The sequence below is a fragment of the Anomaloglossus baeobatrachus genome, chromosome 5 (genome assembly GCF_048569485.1).
Source record: "Anomaloglossus baeobatrachus isolate aAnoBae1 chromosome 5, aAnoBae1.hap1, whole genome shotgun sequence".
NCBI lineage: Eukaryota > Metazoa > Chordata > Amphibia > Anura > Aromobatidae > Anomaloglossus > Anomaloglossus baeobatrachus.
In genome coordinates, this window is record NC_134357.1 from 13,336,165 (window position 1) to 13,358,303 (window position 22,139).

The 22,139-nt window shown below is 45.4% G+C and overlaps 1 protein-coding gene across 3 annotated transcripts in view; it reads left to right on the forward strand.

Moving 5' to 3' along the window:
* Window positions 1-4,487: 4,487 nt before the first annotated feature.
* XPNPEP1 (X-prolyl aminopeptidase 1) overlaps window positions 4,488-22,139 on the forward strand; it is a 44,066-nt gene continuing 26,414 nt past the window's right edge. Inside the window, exons 1-2 of one of the 3 annotated variants that reach the window (XM_075352184.1) lie at window positions 4,488-4,565; window positions 18,451-18,576. In XM_075352184.1, coding sequence (XP_075208299.1) covers window positions 18,460-18,576 — 117 coding nt within the window. In that variant the 5' untranslated portion in view covers window positions 4,488-4,565; window positions 18,451-18,459. Of the gene's footprint in view, window positions 4,566-12,248; window positions 12,342-12,384; window positions 12,404-18,450; window positions 18,577-22,139 lie in introns of those variants that run through there. The other 2 variants (XM_075352185.1, XM_075352183.1) reach the window with 2 other exon arrangements.

Sequence of the window (22,139 nt, forward strand, 5' to 3'; positions counted from 1 at the left end):
GCAGACAGTATCCCACCTGGGCTCAGATACAGCAGCTCAGCAGACAGTATCACACCTGAGCTCAGATACAGCAGCTCAGCAGACAGTATCACACCTGAGCTCAGATACAGCATCACACCTGGGCTCAGATACAGCAGCTCAGCAGACAGTATCACACCTGAGCTCAGATACAGCAGCTCAGCAGACAGTGTCACACCTGGGCTCAGATACAGCAGCTCAGCAGACAGTGTCACACCTGAGCTCAGATACAGCAGCTCAGCAGACAGTATCACACCTGAGCTCAGATACAGCAGCTCAGCAGACAGTATCACACCTGAGCTCAGATACAGCAGCTCAGAAGACAGTGTCACACCAGAGCTCAGATACAGCAGCTCAGCAGACAGTATCACACCTGAGCTCAGATACAGCAGCTCAGCAGACAGTGTCACACCTGGGCTCAGATACAGCAGCTCAGCAGACAGTATCACACCTGAGCTCAGATACAGCAGCTCAGCAGACAGTGTCACACCTGAGCTCAGATACAGCAGCTCAGCAGACAGTATCACACCTGGGCTCAGATACAGCAGCTCAGCAGCCAGTATCACACCTGGGCTCAGATACAGCAGCTCAGCAGACAGTATCACACCTGGGCTCAGATACAACAGCTCAGCAGACAGTATCACGCCTGGGCTCAGATACAGCAGCTCAGCAGATGGTGTCATACCTGGGCTCAGATGAGGAGGAGGGGGATACACCTGTGTGGGGAGGAGGAGGGGATACACCTGTGTGGGGAGGAGGAGGGGATACACCTGTGTGGGGAGGAGGAGGGGATACACCTGTGTGGGAGGAGGAGGGGGATACACCTGTGTGGGGAGCAGCTCAGCAGACAGTGTCACACCTGAGCTCAGATACAGCAGCTCAGCAGATAGTGTCCCACCTGGGCTCAGATACAGCAACTCAGCAGACGGTGTCACACCTGGGCTCAGATACAGCAGCTCAGCACAGAGTATCACACCTGAGCTCAGATACAGCAGCTCAGCACACAGTATCACACCTGGGATCAGATACAGCAGCTCAGCACAGAGTATCACACCTGAGCTCAGATACAGCAGCTCAGCAGACAGTATCACACCTGGGATCAGATACAGCAGCTCAGCAGACAATGTCACACCTGAGCTCAGATACAGCAGCTCAGCAGACAGTATCACACCTGGGCTCAGATACAGCAGCTCAGCAGACAGTGTCACACCTGGGCATAGATACAACAGCTCAACAAAGCAACAATTGCACCTACATAGTATCACACCAAGGATTAGATACACAGCTCAGCACACAGTATCACACTAGATACAGCATCTCAACATAGCAACAATTGCACCTACATTGTATCACACCAAGGATTAGATACACAGCTCAGCAGACAGTGTCACACCAAGGATTAGATACACAGCTCAGCAGACAGTATCACACATGGGCTCAGATACAGCAGCTCAGCAGACAGTATTCCACAGTGTAGGCTTAGATGCAGTGAACACTTTGTGTACATGTTGTGTATCCAGTATTTCTGCAGGCCCCATTCTTAGTCCAGGGCCTGGTTTTCGGGGCCTCGTCCTTGTGTCGCCATCACTGCCGCTCCGCGCTCCTCTCCGCGCTCCTCTCCGCGCTCCTCTCCGCGCTTCTCTCCGCGCTTCTCTCCGCGCTCCTCTCCGCGCTCCTCCCCGCGCTCCTCCCCGCGCTCCTCCCCGCGCTCCTCTCCGCGCTCCTCTCCGCGCTTCTCTCCGCGCTCCTCTCCGCGCTCCTCTCCGCGCTCCTCCCCGCGCTCCTCCCCGCGCTCTGCTCCGCGCTCCTCCCCGCGCTCCTCCCCGCGCTCCGCGCTCCTCTCCGCGCTCCTCCCCGCGCTCCTCCCCGCGCTCTGCTCCGCGCTCCTCTCCGCGCTTCTCTCCGCGCTCCTCTCCGCGCTCCTCTCCGCGCTCCTCTCCGCGCTCCTCTCCGCGCTCCTCTCCGCGCTCCTCTCCGCGCTCCTCTCGCTGTTTTCATTCTTTCTGTAGTTTCACAGTCGTGGGAATTCAGAGATTTTTCCCCAATGAAAATTAAAAGCAGCTTCAGCAGTTTCCTGTTTGGATGAGGATGGATCAATGTGACAGGAGCATCCGCGGCCCTCATCCAGCACCGCCACATAGTGACCACACATAGTGCTGATATATGGACCCGAGAGGAAGCACAAAGAAATAATACCGACATGTGGAGAACGCCCAGAGACCGGAGACAGAGGTGCAGGAGCATCTGTGAGAACCCGAGGGTAGTGCAAGACCCCAACATACCCCCCTATACAGCACACAGAGGAGGCAAGCGCTATACCAGTAAACATAGGGGCAGTATTATAAGTTATGTTCTTGTACATAGGAGCAGTATTATAGTAGTTATATACTTGTACATAGGGGCAGTATTATAGTAGTTATATTCTTGTATATAGGGGCAGTATTATAGTAGTTATATTCTTGTATATAGGGGCAGTATTATAGTAGTTATATTCTTGTATATAGGGGCAGTATTATAGTAGTTATATTCTTGTACATAGGAGGCAGTATTATAGTAGTTATATTCTTCTACATAGGCGGCAGTATTATAGTAGTTATATTCTTGTATATAGGGGCAGTATTATAGTAGTTATATTCTTGTATATAGGGGCAGTATTATAGTAGTTATATTCTTGTACATAGGGGGCAGTATTATAGTAGTTATATTCTTGTATATAGGGGCAGTATTATAGTAGTTATATTCTTGTACATAGGGGCAGTATTATAGTAGTTCTATTCTTGTACATAGGGGGCAGTATTATAGTAGTTATATTCTTGTACATAGGAGCAGTATTATAGTAGCTATATTCTTGTACATAGGGGGCAGTATTATAGTAGTTATATTCTTGTACATAGGAGCAGTATTATAGTAGCTATATTCTTGTACATAGGAGGCAGTATTATAGTAGTTATATTCTTGTACATAGGGAGCAGTATTATAGTAGTTATATTCTTGTACATAGGGGCATTATTATAGTAGTTATATTCTTGTACATAGGGAGCAGTATTATAGTAGTTATATTCTTGTACATAGGGGCATTATTATAGTAGTTATATTCTTGTACATAGGGACAGTATTATAGTAGTTATATTCTTGTACATACGGGGCAGTATTACAGTAGTTATATTCTTGTACATAGGGGCAGTATTATAGTAGTTATATTCTTGTACATAGGGGCAGTATTCCAGTAGTTATATTCTTGTACATAGGGGCAGTATATAGTAGTTATATTCTTGTATATAGGGGCAGTATTATAGTAGTTATATTCTTGTATATAGGGGCAGTATTATAGTAGTTATATTCTTGTACATGGGGGCAGTATTACAGTAGTTATATTCTTGTACATAGGAGCAGTATTATAGTAGTTATATTCTTGTACATAGGGGGCAGTATTATATTAGTTATATTCTTGTACATAGGGTCAGTATTATAGTAGTTATATTCTTGTACACAGGGGCAGTATTATAGCAGTTATATTCTTGTACATAGGGGCAGTATTATAGTAGTTATATTCTTGTACATAGGGGCAGTATTATAGTAGTTATATTCTTGTACATGGGGGCAGTATTACAGTAGTTATATTCTTGTACATAGGGGGCAGTATTATAGTAGTTATATTCTTGTACATAGGGGGCAGTATTATATTAGTTATATTCTTGTACATAGGGTCAGTATTATAGTAGTTATATTCTTGTACACAGGGGCAGTATTATAGTAGTTATATTCTTGTACATAGGGTCAGTATTATAGTAGTTATATTCTTGTACACAGGGGCAGTATTATAGTAGTTATATTCTTGTACATAGGAGCAGTATTATAGCAGTTATATTCTTGTACATAGGGGCAGTATTACAGTAGTCATATCAGGGATCAGTCCTAGTTCAGGGATGGATTTTTTTCACGCACCATGTTCTCTGAGTTTTATGATGATCAGTTCCTCGGGTGTTTATGGGTTTCCATGATTTGTGTTTATGGTTCTGAGCCTCTTCGTTTCCTTAAATTCGGTTGTCACTAATATTATGTTGAATATGAGTTTGTTCTGTAAATTTGGTGACACTGGAGCAGCGCAGAATGTACAGAGGATCCTGCTCTCTACCAGACCTCTGCAGGAAAGTGGTGATATAATGACACTGCGTATACTGTATAGTATCAGGCATCTATGCATTGCTTTATGCTGCCCCCTAGTGTTTGCTCCTGGAGTACACGCTTTCCAGCACTTTTTCTTATTTATAGGCTCCCATTCATCACCAGGAGAGAGGCCAATCTGTGACAACATCCCCTCAGTGGCTGTAAGGTTTCAGCTTTTTGGGGATTCCCGTCCCCCTTTCCTCTCCGTCACTTCTTTGTCACCTAGAATGAGCGGAGACGTCTTTATCACCATAAGGTTATATAAAGTTATGGAAGAAATCTTCAGTCGTGTCCAAGGGTCAGTGCAGCAGCAGAAGACGGGTAAAGTCCAGTCACTGGTGAAGTGAACGCCGAGGATCGGGGACGCGGCTCTTATAGGGGTGAGAATTATCCTCTCGGTTTATATTGATCACATCTGTCCTCAGAAATCCCAGAAGAGCGACCCTACAAAGCGAACCCTCCCATGATGGAAAGTTCTGCACCTTTAGGACAGTTTCTATTTATAACCATTTTCTAGATCTCTGCTTGCTGTCAATGAAAAGGAGCATGCTAGATTATATTCTCAAACTGAAATCCCTTAGTGACGATACTTCTCACAGCTGAGGGTTCGTTACAGTGTACACAATTCCAGGCACACGCGCCTTTGTCTCATTTTACATTGTGTTTTTGCATAGGAAATCTTTTGCTGTATACGATAAAAACTCATCTATGTGACCCACCAGCCCAGAAAATGACAAAAAGAGGCCGTGCTGTATAGACAGGGCATAGACGGGGCAGGGGGCATAGACGGGGCATAGACGGGGCAGGGAGCATAGACGGGGCAGGGGGCATAGATGGGGCATAGACGGGGCAGGGGGCATAGACGGGGCAGGGGGCATAGGCGGGGAAGGGGGCATAGATGGGGCATAGACGGGGCAGGGGGCATAGATGGGGCATAGACGGCGCAGGGGGCATAGATGGGGCATAGACGGGGCAGGGGGCATAGACGGGGCATAGACAGGGCAGGGGGCATAGATGGGGCAGGGGGCATAGGCGGGGAAGGGGGCATAGATGGGGCATAGACGGGGCAGGGGGCATAGATGGGGCATAGACGGGGCAGGGGGCATAGATGGGGCATAGACGGGGCAGGGGGCATAGATGGGGCATAGACAGGGCAGGGGGCATAGATGGGGCATAGATGGGGCAGGGGGCATAGACGGGGCATAGACGGGGCAGGGGTCATAGGCGGGGCAGGGGGCATAGATGGGGCATAGACGGGTCAGGGGGCATAGATGGGTCAGGGGGCATAGACGGGGCAGGGGCATAGACGGGGCAGGGGGCATCAAGAAAGCTCTTTTTTCCCAATTTATAGGTTACTGTGGTTTATTATTTCTACACCCTGCATTGGGCATAGACGGGGCAGGGGGCATAGACGGGGCATAGACGGGGCAGGGGGCATAGATAGGGCATAGACGGGGCAGGGGGCATAGACGGGGCATAGACGGGGCAGGGGGCATAGACGGGGCAGGGGCATAGACGGGGCATAGACAGGGCATAGACGGGGCAGGGGGCATCAAGAAATCTCTTTTTTTCCCATTTTTTAGGTAACTGTGGTTTATTATTTCTTCACCCTGCATTGGGCACAGTTATTTATTGCGCAGTAGTTTTTTTTTCCATAGGAGGTAAATGGTTGACTTATTGGACTATACAGAGGCGACAGGTTCAGATAAATACTGCAGACATACAGTGCACATAAAAAAAAAGTAAACCAAGACTTACCCGCACTGATACAAAGTAACAAACATGTACACTATAGTTCAAAAGTTTGTTCTCCTCCAGACAATTAAGGCTAAGTTCACACTTCAGTTGTTTTGCATCAGTCACAATCCGTAGCCTTGAGGAATTACGGAATCCTGCAAAATATTTTGCAGGAATCCTGTATTTCCCCATAGACTTCTATTAGTGACGGATTGCGACTGATGACCCTGCGTTGCATCCGCTGCGTCGCGGTCCGTCGTTTTTGACTGACCGCCGAGCGGGGAGCAACGCAGAATGTAACGTTTTTCGGGCCGTCAAAATTAACGCGCCGCGCAGGAATCCGTCGCCATCCGTCAAGCTTGTAATGTATGTCTATGGTGCTGGATTCCGTCATGCTCTACTGAGCATGCCCAGCATGTTTGGCACGCCCACTGGGCTGTCCCAAACACAGACGGATCATGACTGATCCGTCAAAAAACGGACGCACAGCGGATGTAACGGACACAACTGATCCGTTTTTTCACAGGATTCCTGTGAAAGGAATCCTGTGAAAAACACATCAGTTGCATCAGTTGACATCTAAAAAACAACTGATCCGTTGCTGACGGACCTGACGGATTGAAAACAACTGAAGTGTGAACTTATAGTCTTTTCCATGAATAATCCTACTTTTATTTACAAATAAGTTGCATAATGAGTAGAGAATATCGTCCAGACAGTGATGAGGTCAGACATAATGATTGTTACATGTAATAATAATTTTCTCTTCACACTTTGCTTTCGGCACAGAACGCTCCTTTGCAGAAATTCCAGCTTTGCAGAGCTCTGGCATTCTAGCTGTTAATTTGCGGAGGTAATCTGGAGATATTTCCCCCCATACTACCCCCCCACAAGTTGGATTGGCTTGATGGGCACTTTTTGCTGCTCCCACAACAGCTCTATAGGGTTGAGGTCTGGTGACTGGGCCCCTCCATTACAGATAGATACCAGCTGCCGGCTTCTTCCCTAAATAGTTCATGCATAATTTGGAGGTTGCTTTACGTCATTGTCCTGTTGTAGGATGAAATTGGCTCCAATCACGCACTGTCCATAGAGTCCATGGCGTTGTAAAATGGAGAGATAGCCTTCCTTATTCACAATCCCTTTTACCTTGTACAAATCTCCCACTTTACCAGCATCAAAGCAACCCCAGACCATCACACTACCTCCACCATGCTTGACAGATGGCATCAGGCAGTCTTCCAGCATCTTTTCAGTAGTTCTGTGTCTCACAAATGCTCTTCTGTGAGATCCAAACACCTCAAACTTCGATTCTTCTGTCCATATCACTTTTTTCCAATCTTCCTCTGTCCAATGTCTGTGTTCTTTTGCCCATATTAATCTTTTCCTGTTATTAGCCAGTCTCAGATATGGCTTTTTCTTTGCCCCTCTGCCCTGAAGGCCGGCATCCCGGAGTCGCCTCTTCACTGTAGATGGTGACACTGGCGTTTTGTGGGTACTATGTAATGAAGCTGCCAGTTGAGGACCTGTGAGGCGTGGATTTCTCACACTAGAGACTGTAATGTACTTGTCCTGTTGCTCAGTTGTGCAGCGCGGCCTCCACTTCTCTCTACTCTGGTTACAGCCTGTTTGTGCTCTCCTCTGAAGGGAGTAGTACACCCCGCTGTAGGAAATCTTCTTGGCAATTTCTCGCATGGAATATCCTTCATTTCTAAGAACAAGAATAGACTGTCGAGTTTCACATTAAGGCTATGTGCCCACGCTAGAATGTCCCTGCGGATTTTTTTGCCTGAAAATCCGCGACTTTCGCGGCAAATCCGCACCCGCGGATTTGCCGCGGATTTTGATGCGGATTTTTTTTTTTTTTTTTTTCCCCATTCAAAGCCAAAAATCCGCACCAAATCTGCACCAAACAATTGACATGCTGCAGATTTTTCCGGATCAAAATCCGCGGCAAATCCGCCGCGGAAAAATCCGCAGCATGGGCACAGCATTTCCAAAATGCCATTGAAATGGCTTGGAAGTGCTGCTGCTGCAGATTTTCGGCAAATCCGCGGTAAATCCGCGGCAAAATCCGCGGTAAATCCTGTAGCGTGGGCACATAGCCTTAAGTTCTCTTTTTCTGTCCATTTTGAGAGTTTAATAGAACCAGCAAATGTAATGCTCCCGATTCTAAACTAGCTCAAAGGTCAGTTTTATAGCTTCTCTAATCAGCAAAACTGTTTTCAGCTGTGCTAACATACTTGCATAAGGGTTTTCAAGGGATTTATAAACATCTATTAGCCTTCTAACACAGTTAGCAAACACAATGATCCATTAGACACTGGAGTGGTGGTTGTTGGATATGGGATTCTATACACCTAAGTAGATATTGCATTAAAAACGAGACGTCTGCAGCCAGAATAGTCATTTACCACATAACAATGTATAGAGGGGATTTCTGTTTAATTTAATGTTTGCTTCATTGAAAAAAATATGGAAATATTTAAGTGACTTCAAACTTTTGAACTGTAATGTAAATATCTAGTATATACAGTACTGTGCAAAAGTCTTAGACAGGGGTTGTCCAATGCTGCAGAGTAAGAAGCTTCTCCGTCTTCAGTATTCAGTGACCGCCCGTCTCCTCCATCCTCAGTATTCAGTGACCGCCCATTTCCTCCATCCTCAGTATTCAGTGACCGCCCGTCTCCTCCATCCTCAGTATTCAGTGACCACCCGTCTCCTCCATCCTCGGTATTCAGTGACCGCCCGTCTCCTCCATCCTCAGTATTCAGTGACCGCCCGTCTCCTCCATCCTCAGTATTCAGTGACCACCCGTCTCCTCCGTCCTCAGTATTCAGTGACCGCTCGTCTCCACCATCCTCAGTATTCAGTGACCACCCGTCTCCTCCATCCTCAGTATTCAGTGACCGCCCGTCTCCTCCATCCTCAGTATTCAGTGACCACCCGTCTCCTCCGTCCTCAGTATTCAGTGACCGCTCGTCTCCACCATCCTCAGTATTCAGTGACCGCCTGTCTCCTCCGTCCTCAGTATTCAGTGACCGCCTGTCTCCCCAGTCCTCAGTATTCAATGACCTCCCGTCTCCTCCGTCCTCAGTATTCCGTGACCGCTCGTCTCCTCCGTCCTCACTATTCAGTGACCGCCCGTCTCCTCAGTATTCAGTGATCGTCCGTCTCCTCCATCCTCAGTATTCAGTGAACGCCCATCTCCTCCATCCTCAGTATTCAGTGACCATCCGTCTCCTCCATCCTCAATATTCAGTGACCACCCGTCTCCTCCATCCTCAGTATTCAGTGACCGATCGTCTCCTCCGTCCTCAGTATTCAGTGACCGCCCGTCTCCTCCATCCTCAGTATTCAGTGACTGCCCGTCTCCTCCATCCTCAGTATTCAGTGACCACTCGTCTCCTCCATCCTCAGTATTCAGTGACTGCCCATCTCCTCCATCCTCAGTATTCAGTGACTGCCCGTCTCCTCCATCCTCAGTATTCAGTGACCGCCCGTCTCCTCTATCCTCAGTATTCAGTGACCGCCCGTCTCCTCTATCCTCAGTATTCAGTGACCGCCCGTCTCCTCCATTCTCAGTATTCAGTGACCGCCCGTCTCCTCCGTCCTCAGTATTAAGTGACCGCCCGTCTCCTCCATTCTCAGTATTCCGTGACCGCCCGTCTCCTCCATCCTCAGTATTCGGTGACCGCCCTTCGCCTCCATCCTCAGTATTCAGTGACCGCCCGTCTCCTCTATCCTCAGTATTCGGTGACCGCCCGTCTCCTCTATACTCAGTGTTCGGTGACCGCCCGTCTCCTCCGTCCTCAGTATTCAGTGACCGCCCGTCTCCTCCATCCTCAGTATTCAGTGACCGCCCGTCTCCTCCGTCCTCAGTATTCAGTGACCGCCCGTCTCCTCCGTCCTCAGTATTCAGTGACCGCCCGTCTCCTCCGTCCTCAGTATTCAGTGACCGCCCGTCTCCTCTATCCTCAGTATTCAGTGACCGCCCGTCTCCTCCATTCTCAGTATTCAGTGACCGCCCGTCTCCTCCGTCCTCAGTATTAAGTGACCGCCCGTCTCCTCCATTCTCAGTATTCAGTGACCGCCCGTCTCCTCCATCCTCAGTATTCAGTGACCACCCGTCTCCTCCATCCTCAGTATTCGGTGACCGCCCTTCGCCTCCATCCTCAGTATTCAGTGACCGCCCGTCTCCTCTATCCTCAGTATTCGGTGACCGCCCGTCTCCTCTATACTCAGTGTTCGGTGACCGCCCGTCTCCTCCGTCCTCAGTATTCAGTGACCGCCCGTCTCCTCCGTCCTCAGTATGCGGTGCTGCACTAAGTTTCCTCGGCCGATCACTGTGCCTGTGGTCTTCAATGTTGCCCATTTCTTGGTACCTCTTCACAAGAGCTTGAAGAACTCGGCTTGAGACCCCAATCTGCTATAAATTGTTGTCCTGGGAGACTGCTCGCTGATGCACTATAACTACCTTGTGTCTTGTTGCTGTACTCCGTCTCTCCAAAGTGTGTTATCTGTGAAATTAAACTGTCTTCCACGCCCTCACCTTTGTTGTAGAGTTTGGCTGCCACTCACCCAGTTTTAAGCCTCCTACACAGCTGTTTCTGTTTCAGTTAATGACTGACTTTTTTTTTTTACTGCACTATTCTAAGTCCTGTTGTGTATAAATATGTGACTCTTCAGATTTTGTGTTATACCATGCCTGATGAAGAGACCTGAGTAGTCTCGAAAGCTTGCAATTATTACCATCTTTTCAGTTAGCCATTAAAAGGTATCAACCACTGAGGACTCTCTGTTCTTTTAAACAATTTTTTTGACTTTACACCTACATATGAAAAATGATCATCTCCTGTTTGGTAGCATTGATTACATATATACATGGCTATGATCCTACATCTGTGACTGCAAGTGATGAAGCTGACGGGCGGTCACTGAATACTGATGGGATTTACATTTCTCCGTCGACCCTGCAGATTATTGCGCTCGAGGGTGTAATGTGGCGTTTCTCCAGTATTCAGTCGCTCGCTCACAGACCTGTAATCAGGTGCAGAGCGCCGGCTCGATGATGCTTTATTTCCTGCTCTTCCTGGAAGGATGAAGTGAAGGTTTTATTATGGGGGATATGTGGCGGTACATGTGTATGCCGCGTCCAGCAGCCCGTGAACCGCCCGCACGTAGCACTATGGAGTGATTCAGGATCAGTGATAACAAGCTTGTGCTGATTCAGGAGACTGATGTAGAGGCTGAGACCCTGATTCCTGTGATGTGTCACTTTCTGTCATTTCCATACAGATGTAGCAGAGTTCAGAATGCTGAGCCCTGTATAACTCTGCCCACACCACTGATAGGCAACATTCTCTGTACAATGTGCATAGGCAGAAAACTGCCAGTCAGTGCTGGGGTGGGGTATATAGAGATACCAAGTCCTGAAGTGATAATCTCCTGCTGATAAAACTCTGATTTTATTAAACCAGCAGCACATAGCCCAGTAAATGACACACCGCTGGAATCAGGGTCTCTGCCCCTACAATCTGCTGCTTTCGGATTACATAGCAAAAACCTGGTGATGGATTCCCTTTAATCCGCCTGGAAATGTCATAAAAAAACACAGCTACGTCCATGTTTCTTTCCTGATCCATGACATATATATTGTATATGTATCCACCATGGGCAGGTGCGTAGCGCAGGCTGTCGTTGCCATGGCAGCCGTAGCCCAACTCCCCCGTTCCGCCCCATAGTCTTCGCCATATTGGTACAGCTGGGGCCGAGATTTTGATTACTTACCGCAGAAAATAAAATAGTAAAAAAAATAAATAAATAAAAAAAAACTTTTTTTCACTGTTAAAAATACAAAAATACTCCCTAAAATAAAAATAAAATGTTTAAAAGATAAAAAAAAGTTAAAAAAAATACAAAAAAAGTTTTTAAACACAAATAAAAGTTGTTTGTTTAAAAAAATGAATAAATAACACAAGACAAATAATGAATCCCCCTCTTATAAGAGTAAAAAAACCAAAAAACATCAATAGAAAAAAAAATATAAAAACAAAACCTCTGTAAGGAAAATAAAAAGGGGCAAAATGGTCAAGAGGGGGTTAATCCGTCCGCACGCGGAATAATGACGCCCCTCCCGGGCTCGCTGAGGCTTGTAGTTCCCCAGCAGCCGGTGTGCGAGGCCCCGGGTATCTCAGCTCCCGGGCAGCAGTCGGTCCCGGCCATAGTCCGCCGCAAACAAGTGACAGGACACGCGGGCGCGATGCACGCCGGGACCTGTAGTTCCGCCTCCTCATTGGTAGATAGCAGTAAGCGGGGAGGAAGATGTACCCGGACTACAGCTCCCGGCAGCCACCGCGATACCGGCCGCGCATAGAGCGGCTCCACTGAGCAGGAGGAAGTCGGGGTGTCGGTGCAGGGTGAGGAGCCGGGGGGCTGCGGACGGGTCACGTGACTGGGGGGGGCTGTACTTTGACATATGGTGGGTGTTAGGGCGGCCTGGTCTATGACTGATATATTTTTGGGGGCCAGTGGACTGACATTTGGGGTCCCATAATGCCTCTTCATTATTAGGAGCCATTGGAAATAATTTGCGCCGTGTCCTCCGCGGAACACGACGTTATCGCTGGAATATGGCCGCCACAGGACGGGCCGCCGGCGGTGTGCGCTGTCACCCTTCCGTATCAGGGGATATGTATATTTTGAGGGATTGTTTTGGAATTTTTTTTTTCTTTTATCCGGCGCCCGGTCGTCTGGGGTTTTCGGTTCGGCCGACGCTCTGGTTCCTGCGCCGGGTTGATGACACTTTCCGTTTGGAGAAAACAAATCTCCAGAAACCGAGTCGAAATCTGTAGCGAAAGACGTCATCTGCCGACCACAGAGCGTCCACAATGGCCGCCATAAGGGCTTCATCCGTCCACAGCCGCTTCAGAGGAAGCACATGAGCTGAGCAGCTTTTAGAGGATCTTTTGGCTGCGTTCACACTCGGCTTTTTAGAGGATCTTTTGGCTGCGTTCACACTTGGCTTTTTAGAGGATCTTTTGGCTGCGTTCACACTTGGCTTTTTAGAGGATCTTTTGGCTGCGTTCACACTCTTGCTTTTTAGAGGATCTTTTGGCTGCGTTCACACTCGGCTTTTTAGAGGATCTTTTGGCTGCGTTCACACTTGGCTTTTTAGAGGATCTTTTGCCTGCGTTCACACTCGGCTTTTTAGAGGATCTTTTGGCTGCGTTGACACTTGGCTTTTTAGAGGATCTTTTGGCTGCGTCCACACTCTGCTTTTTAGAGGATCTTTTCCATGCGTTCACACTCGGCTTTTTTTTAGGAGCTCCTCAGAAACTCCTCAGAAACGCCGGGGAAAACTTTTCCAATTAATTTTGATAACAAAACACATTTGCTCTTCATATGAGTAAGCTTGTATTTTTTCTCCTTTAGAGGTTTTTTAGAAACTGCTGGTGAAAGGAAAAAAACAAAACAAAAGTGTCGGTCACTGCTAGAAAGCGGCACCTCATGGAATCTGCTCCAAACCATGCGCTATCCAATCAGAAGGCTGCAAAAAAAAAAATGAACAAAATGCTTCAAAAAACTTCTCCAAGGATAGAAGCGTTTCCGGATGGAAAAACTCACGGTGTTTGAACGTCTTAATATATTTAGTTTGCACTTAGTCTTTCAAGGAGAAAAAAAAATAAAAAATCTCATATGAACTGCAGAGGTGATAATGTAGAGTTTTCCAAGGATTTTTGAAGCAGCTTCTGATGAGGATTTTGTAAAGAATCCGGGCCCAAAAACTCTAGCCATACGGAGTGTTCACACATTTTGAGCTGAAAGTTTCCAAAAAGCACGAGTTGTGATAGAGTTGGAGAATTTCTGCTCTAAAAACGCCGCAAAAACCCTACAACTCAGCAAAAAAACCCTGAAACTCAGCAAAAAATTCCCAAACAAACAAAACTCAACGACTTCAGGGAGTGAGCACAGGATTATTGAAGCTGTCAAAGCAAGTTTTCTACTGGAAACCGCTCCAGGAAAGGCTCCTTCTCTGGGAGGTTTTGAAGAGTTTTTCAAGTTTTGTGGCACTTTGTTCTGATCTTAAACTCTGTTTTCTTTACACTTTTTTTTGCACAGAAAATCTTCATTTATTGCAAAGTGCATGCAATTGTATGGAAACTCCATTCTTCTGCGCCATGGAAAAGTGCGTCTTTTTTGGTTTTTATTACTCCTATGAGCTTCTCTGTAGAGTCTGGAAAAACACCGATAAGAAAAGCCGTTTCTGTTGCAAAATGCACCGAAAAACACACAAAGAAAAGCTGCTTCATATCTGCAGCAAAAATTCATAAAAACCCCACAATAACTGAAGAAGATCGCTATTACATGCAGAAATGAAAATGCTGGAAATAAGGACCTGGAAGGATTTTTTTTAAGGGCAGGTTTGCAGCTCTCTGATTGGACAGCACCCAGTTTGATGGGATTTCCTTCAGGATCTGCTTCAGAGAAGTGACGTCAACTTTCTTTTTTTCTACCGAGAATTTTTCAGGACTTTCAGCAAAGAAAAAAATTAGCTCAGAAGAGCATACGTTAGGACCAGGGAGGTGGTTTTACAATTGAAATATAAAGGAAGAGTCTAAGTGTTTTTCAGGTGTGTTTTTGTTTTTTTTTGGGTTGGACCTGTGAGAACGAAGAGCGAACGCGAAGCTCTGCGTCCTGATATTGCTGTGCATTATTTTCATTCTTTGTAGATTTTTTTTTGTTTGTGGGTTTCAGGCAAAATCAGCTTGAAAAACAGATTCTGCTCCAAAATCCACATGAAAACCTGTTCAGATCTTCCATATGCTTAGAATAAGCTTCTAATTTTAAATATAAATTAAAATTTTAAATTTTTCTCCACTTGGAAAATGGATTTTCTGCTTTTCAAAACATTTCAAATTTGACTTCTGAATCCATTAGGGAAAAAAAGATCCTCATACACAACAAACGTATAAAAAAAATCCGCTCCCCCAATTTTTTTTTTTTTTTTAGACCAGGCGTTTTTTTTTTTTTTTTTTGTATATGGAGTTTTTCACTCTGAAAAAATCACGACAGAAAACCCTTACGTTTTTTTTAGGTTTTTTTTGAGAATGTTCTGAAAGTGAATCATCTCCAAAATCCTCCTCAGCGACTGCTTCCAAAACTCTTGAAAATCTCTTCCTACTCCTCTCTTTGGGGATTTCACTTTGCTGTTTATGTAATGTCTTTTATTTTTTTTTCCTAAGGTGTTTTGGAAAAACTCCTGGTGGGGAAAAAAAAAGAAAGTGTCGTCACTTTGAGAGGGTCCTGATAGAACTCGCTCCAGGCAGTATCCAATCAAAAGGCTACAAGAAAAAAAAATCTCTTCCAAAACGCTTCAAAACCCAAATATGTTCACATTTAATTTTTTGCAGATTTTTTTTCAGTTCTTAGAGAAGTTTTGCGTTTTTGAAGAGTTTCTGTTCCAGAAAGGCTCAGTGAGGACATCCCCCAAGGATTGATGTTCCCTGAACCATTTTCCACTTAAACTCGTCATTATTGAACCCTTCATAAACTCTCTTATTCCAGCCTTAATTCTGACAATCTTTTTCAAAATCCATTTGAGGAAATGTTACTTTTTTCTTTTGTTTTCTTGGGAAGTGATTTTTGAAAAGTTTTTGAAGCATTTTTTTTCCAGTCTTTATTTTGCAGCTTTTTGAATTCAGAGTCAATTTTGGAGTCCATGCCAAAACGTCATCGAATAAAACCCCCAAATATTTCTATTGTAAAGAATTCATGAAGTTTTTGATGTGATTTTTGGACTGAATCCATATTAAAATCCTTCTGAAATTATCCACATAATCTCATAAACTTGCTGCACCTTTGGGCCGCCTGTGCAATTTCTACCCCCTCCCGTAATTTCCCTCTGTGCAAAAAAACAATATATATAAATAAATGCTCACCAGCTATGGAGCCGATAGGTTCATCTCCGGTGTGCATTTTTTAGAAAAGGTTCCATCAACATTTTGCGGATTTTGGGTATAAATTCCACTTAATTTCCGAGACCTTCTTGCAGTCGCTGAATGTGCATTTTTTTTGCACCTTCTTTCATTCATAAACATCTGGAGGATAAAACCCTGTACAGACCTAATACTGTACTTCTGACAGCTGAGGGTTTGTTGCAATTGTATGTGGGGTAGAATGTGCTCATATTTCCAGGAGCAGTGGAATCTCTCATCTCCTGATAGTTTGTTACATTGTATCAACCTGGAGCAGTGGAATCTTTTGTGTTCTGATAGTTGTTACATTGTATCGGCCTGGAGCAGCAGAATCTCTCGTCTCCTGATAGTGGTTACATTGTATCGTCCTGGAGCAGCAGAATCTCTCGTCTCCTGATCGTTTGTACATTGTATTGTTCTGGAGCAGCAGAATCTCTCGTCTCCTGATCGTTTGTACATTGTATTGTTCTGGAGCAGCAGAATCTCTCGTCTCCTGATCGTTTGTACATTGTATCGGTCTGGAGCAGCAGAATCTCTCGTCTCCTGATATTTGTTACATTGTATCGGTCTGGAGCAGCAGAATCTCTCGTCTCCTGATAGTTGTTACATTGTATCGTTCTGGAGCAGCAGAATCTCTCGTCTCCTGATAGTTGTTACATTGTATCGTTCTGGAGCAGCAGAATCTCTCGTCTCCTGATAGTTGTTACATTGTATCGTTCTGGAGCAGCAGAATCTCTCGTCTCCTGATCGTTTGTACATTGTATCGGTCTGGAGCAGCAGAATCTCTCATCTCCTGATAGTTGTTACATTGTATCATTCTGGAGCAGCAGAATCTCTCGTCTCCTGATAGTTGTTACATTGTATCTGTCTGGAGCAGCAGAATCTCTCGTCTCCTGATCGTTTGTACATTGTATTGTTCTGGAGCAGCAGAATCTCTCATCTCCTGATAGTGGTTACATTGTATCTGTCTGGAGCAGCAGAATCTCTCGTCTCCTGATCGTTTGTACATTGTATTGTTCTGGAGCAGCAGAATCTCTCATCTCCTGATAGTGGTTACATTGTATCATTCTGGAGCAGCAGAATCTCTCGTCTCCTGATAGTGGTTACATTGTATCATTCTGGAGCAGCAGAATCTCTCGTCTCCTGATAGTTGTTACATTGTATCATTCTGGAGCAGCAGAATCTCTCGTCTCCTGATAGTGGTTACATTGTATCGTTCTGGAGCAGCAGAATCTCTCGTCTCCTGATAGTTGTTACATTGTATCGTTCTGGAGCAGCAGAATCTCTCGTCTCCTGATAGTTGTTACATTGTATCGTTCTGGAGCAGCAGAATCTCTCGTCTCCTGATAGTTGTTACATTGTATCGGTCTGGAGCAGCAGAATCTTTCGTCTCCTGATAGTGGTTACATTGTATCGTCCTGGAGCAGCAGAATCTCTCGTCTCCTGATAGTTGTTACATTGTATCGTTCTGGAGCAGCAGAATCTCTCGTCTCCTGATAGTTGTTACATTGTATTGTTCTGGAGCAGCAGAATCTCTCATCTCCTGATAGTTGTTACATTGTATCGTTCTGGAGCAGCAGAATCTCTCGTCTCCTGATAGTTGTTACATTGTATCGTTCTGGAGCATATACAAGAATCAGAGAAATTCAGATAAAAGAATAAGTCTTTATTGAAACAAAGTAAAACCAGGGCAGGGGTGTAATTACATAACAGTGCAAAAGGTGACGCCCCCCTGACGAAGGCTAGCGCCGAAACGTGCGTAGGCGGGACCTGGCGTCATTTCAGCGGTGAGTGTAAATGTTGTCCGGTGATATACCTCTCTTTATATATTAGTTCCTTGAGGGATACTACCCACCATGGGGTGCACAATCTAGCTTATCCCTGGTACTGGGCTCCCTTGAGGCTATAGTGAGCTGATTGTTTATACATTTAACCGGACATTAGGATTTTCCTCACTGCTCATGCACGCCACCTTTTGCACTGTTATGTAATTACACCCCTGCCCTGGTTTTACTTTGTTTCAATAAAGACTTATTCTTTTATCTGAATTTCTCTGATTCTTGTGTGTGAATCGGTTCTATAATCATTCGAGTCAGTTTTATATCCATTTACTGTAATCAGGGTGGTGGTACTATTTTGTACTTTGATGGACCATAAAATTTTCCCTCTTTGATTACCCTTTGCTGGTTGTAAATTTGTATCGTTCTGGAGCAGCAGAATCTCTCGTCTCCTGATAGTTGTTACATTGTATCGTTCTGGAGCAGCAGAATCTCTCATCTCCTGATAGTTGTTACATTGTATCATTCTGGCGTTTGCTTGCCCTCGTCGGTTTTTCTTATTTTCTTGGGCTCCTCTGTGTTTCTGGCGATATTCCGGTAATCCAGCACGGTTGGATCTGATTATACAACTTCTGAATTATTGGAAGCGGGTGACCTGTCAATCCGTCATGGACAGATGAGCAGGATTTGTTGCCGGATTATAGGAATTTCACCGGATCAGCGGACGGATTTGCTTACACTCCTTTTATAGAAACGTTTTTTCTTTATTTCAGGCATTAAGAATGGCGCCAAAGATAACGACCGAGCTCCTGCGCCTGCTGCGCCAGACCATGAAGTCCCCCAGGAGCGCTGCCGAGCCCATCCAGGCCTACATCGTGCCATCCGGGGACGCACACCAGGTACTGGCCCCCTGCGCCTCGTTTCTGCGGCCTGTGAATTTAAAGGGACCTTTTTACCAAACTAAAGGCTACTTTACATGCTGCGACATCGCTAGCGATCTCATTAGCGATGTGAAATTCTAGAGCGCAAGTGCGATCTTTCGAGATCATACATAGGTCATTTTACGCCTGTGCGATCTCGACAGGTCGCACTTGCGATCTAGAATTTCACATCGCTAATGAGATCGCTAGCGATGTCGCAGCATGTAAAGTAGCCTTAAAACAACCCCCCCCCCCCCCACCCTCCCGTGTGCTGTTATGATAAAAATGCAATACTGCTGCACGGTTATAACTCAACCTTTTCCATGCTCCTGAATGGCAGCGCTTTTCACTTAGACATGCCCAGCTACTAAATCAACAGTAACTAGGCTGATTTACCATTCAGTTTCCTGGGAAAGCTGGGTGGTAACCTCCTATGAAAGCTGTACTGTAACTAACTTTGCATTATTTCTCAGCTTGTACAAGCTCCTGAGTAGCAAATTGTCTGGCATAAAATAGTAAATGTGCAAGTATAACATTCAGGAGTCTGGGAAAGCTGAGTGAAAACCCCAGTGCAAGCTCTATAGCATCTACTTTGGATGCCACCCAGCTCTACAAGATTCCTGCAGCCTTCTTAGTTGTAATGCAGGGAGATGAAGGTCTGCCTTGCAACAATGGCATTCAGGGGTCTGGGAAAGATGTGTGACGACCCTTGTGGGAGGATTACCATTAGGCTTATTCATTGTCAAACAACTTTTCCAAACTTCTAGGCATAATCTTATTTTGGATAAACTGTTTGACATTCAGGGGTCTTGGAAAGCTGATCCGCAGCCCATAAGGAAGCTATATAGGCTATCACTGTGATTTTTCACCCAGCTTTTCCTAAGCCTTGGACCTGATTACTTATGCAGTGAGGTGTGAGTATAATTATCACTGCCGGGTTCATAAGATTTCATATTCAAGAGCCTTGAAAAGCTGGGTGACAACCAATATGGACACCATGACTACAACGAGGATGGTCATCCAGCTTTCCCTGACTCCTGAATGTGAATTCTTCTTAGTTATGCTCGCTCTCCTTCATTGCCCAAGTATCACTGTACACACACAGTACAGACCAAAAGTTTGGACACACCTCATTCAAAGAGTTTTCTTTATTTTCATTACTCTGAAAATTGTAGATTCACATTGAAGGCATCAAAACTATGAAGTATCACATGTGGAATGAAATACTTAACAAAAAAGGGTGAAACAACTGAAAATCTGTCTTATATTCTAGGCTCTTCAGTAGCCGCCTTTTGCTTTGATTACTGCTTTGCACACTCTTGGCATTCTCTTGATGAGCTTCAAGAGGCAGTCACCGGAAATGGTCTTCACTTCACAGGTGTGCCCTGTCAGGGTTAATAAGTAGGATTTCTTGCCTTATAAATGGGGTTGGGACCATCCGTTGTGTTGTGCAGAAGTCTGGTGGATACACAGCTGATAGTCCTACTGAATAGACTGTTAGCTGTTTTTTTTCTTGCCATAATACAAATTCTAAGAAAAACGAGTGGCCATCATTACTTTAAGAAATGAAGGTCAGTCAGTCCGAAAAAATTGGGAAAACGTTGAAAGTTTCCCCAAGTGCAGTGGCAAAAACCATCAAACGCTACAAAGAAACTGGCTCCATGAGGACTGCCCCAGGAAAGGAACACCAAGAGTCACCTCTGCTGCGGAGGATAAGTTTATCCGAGTTACCAGCCTCAGAAATCACAGCTTAACAGTAGCTCAGATTAGAGACCTGGTCAATGCTACACGGGGTTCTAGCAGCAGACACATCTCTACAACAACTGTTAAGAGGAGACTTTGTGCAGCAGCCTTCATGGTAAAATAGCTGCTAGGAAACCACTGCTAAGGACAGGCAACAAGCAGAAGAGACTTGTTTGGTCTAAAGAACACAAGGAATGGACATTAGACCAGTGGAAATCTGTGCTTTGGTCTGATAAGTCCAAATTTGAGATCTTTGGATCCAACCACCGTGTCTTTGTAGAAAAGGTGAACGGATGGACTCTACATGGCTGGTTCCCACCGTGAAGCATGGAGGAGGAGGTGTGATGGTGTGGGGGGGCTTTGCTGGTGACACTGTTGGGGATTTATTCAAAATTGAAGGCATACTGAACCAGCATGGCTACCACAGCATCTTGCAGCGGCGTGCTATTCCATCCGGTTCGCGTTTAGTTGGACCATCATTTATTTTTCACAGGACAATGACCCCAAACACACCTCTATGCTGTGTAAGGGCTATGTGACTAAGAAGGAGAGTGATGGGGTGCTACGCCAGATGACCTGGCCTCCACAGTCACCAGACCTGAACCCAATTGAGATGGTTTAGGGTGAGCTGGACCGCAGAGTGAAGGCAAAAGGGCCAACAAGTGCTAAGTACTGGGAACTCCTTCAAGACTGTTGGAAGACCATTTCCGGTGACTACCTCTTGAAGCTCATCAAGAGAATGCCAAGAGTGTGCAAAGCAGTAATCAAAGCAAAAGGTGGCGACTGTGAAGAACCTAGAATATAAGACATATTTTCAGTTGTTTCACACTTTTTTGTTATGTATTTCATTCCACAATCTGTGAATCTACAATTTTCAGAGTCCTGAAAATAAAGAAAACTCTTTGAATGAGGTGTGTCCAAACTTTTGCTCGGTACTGTAGGATTTTTGGAAAGCTGGGTGAATACGAGTACGGATGTCACAATTCCAGGCTTCTCCAGACTCCCGAGTGTGAAATCTTAGTTATGGAGTGATGCTGCTGCTCGCACGCCTTGCACACTTAGGGGTCTGAAAAACTAGGTGATGACCCCTATTGGAGTTGTGGCGGCTAAAATAGCGGTCACCCAGCTTTTCCAGAAAGACGACCTGGAGAGTTCTTAGATTTTTTTTTTTTTTTATATTTACTTTTACATTTCCTAGAAAGATCATTATTATCCTCCTCATCGTCAGCGTCCGGTTACACACCGGTAAAGTTGTCCGAATAAATTAAAGAACCAGTAAAACCAGTATGTGGATCGGGGATATTGCCAGGTTCTCCGGGGCGGGGAGAGCGCAAGGTTTCTGCCAATTTTTGCATTTTTTTTTTATATTTTGCATAAAAATGATAAGGGCTTGTAGGGGGGGCCCTGATAATCTGGCATCCGGGGGCCGGTCCGGGGCGGGAGGATGGGAGATTCTGTAATCTTCTATATATACTTGTGTTTATGGGATTTTCTTCTATTTCTGACACATTTGCAATGACGTTGTATAAGTAATGGCGCCCTGCGCGTCTCTTTATACTGAACTCCTCTTTTCTGATTTGTGACCGCATTAAATTCTTCAGAAGAGAAGCGAGTTACAGACCCTCCCCCCCCCAGAATAAGCTCACTGACGGGGTCTTAGTTACCTCGATGTGCAAGGAAATTAACAGTCCGTAAAAGCAGAAGGGGTAAAATATGTCATAAAACCCAACAGCAAAAAGTATTGTTAGCCCAAGATACAAGCACTTAAGGGATTGTGCATTACTAGAGAGGATCTTATC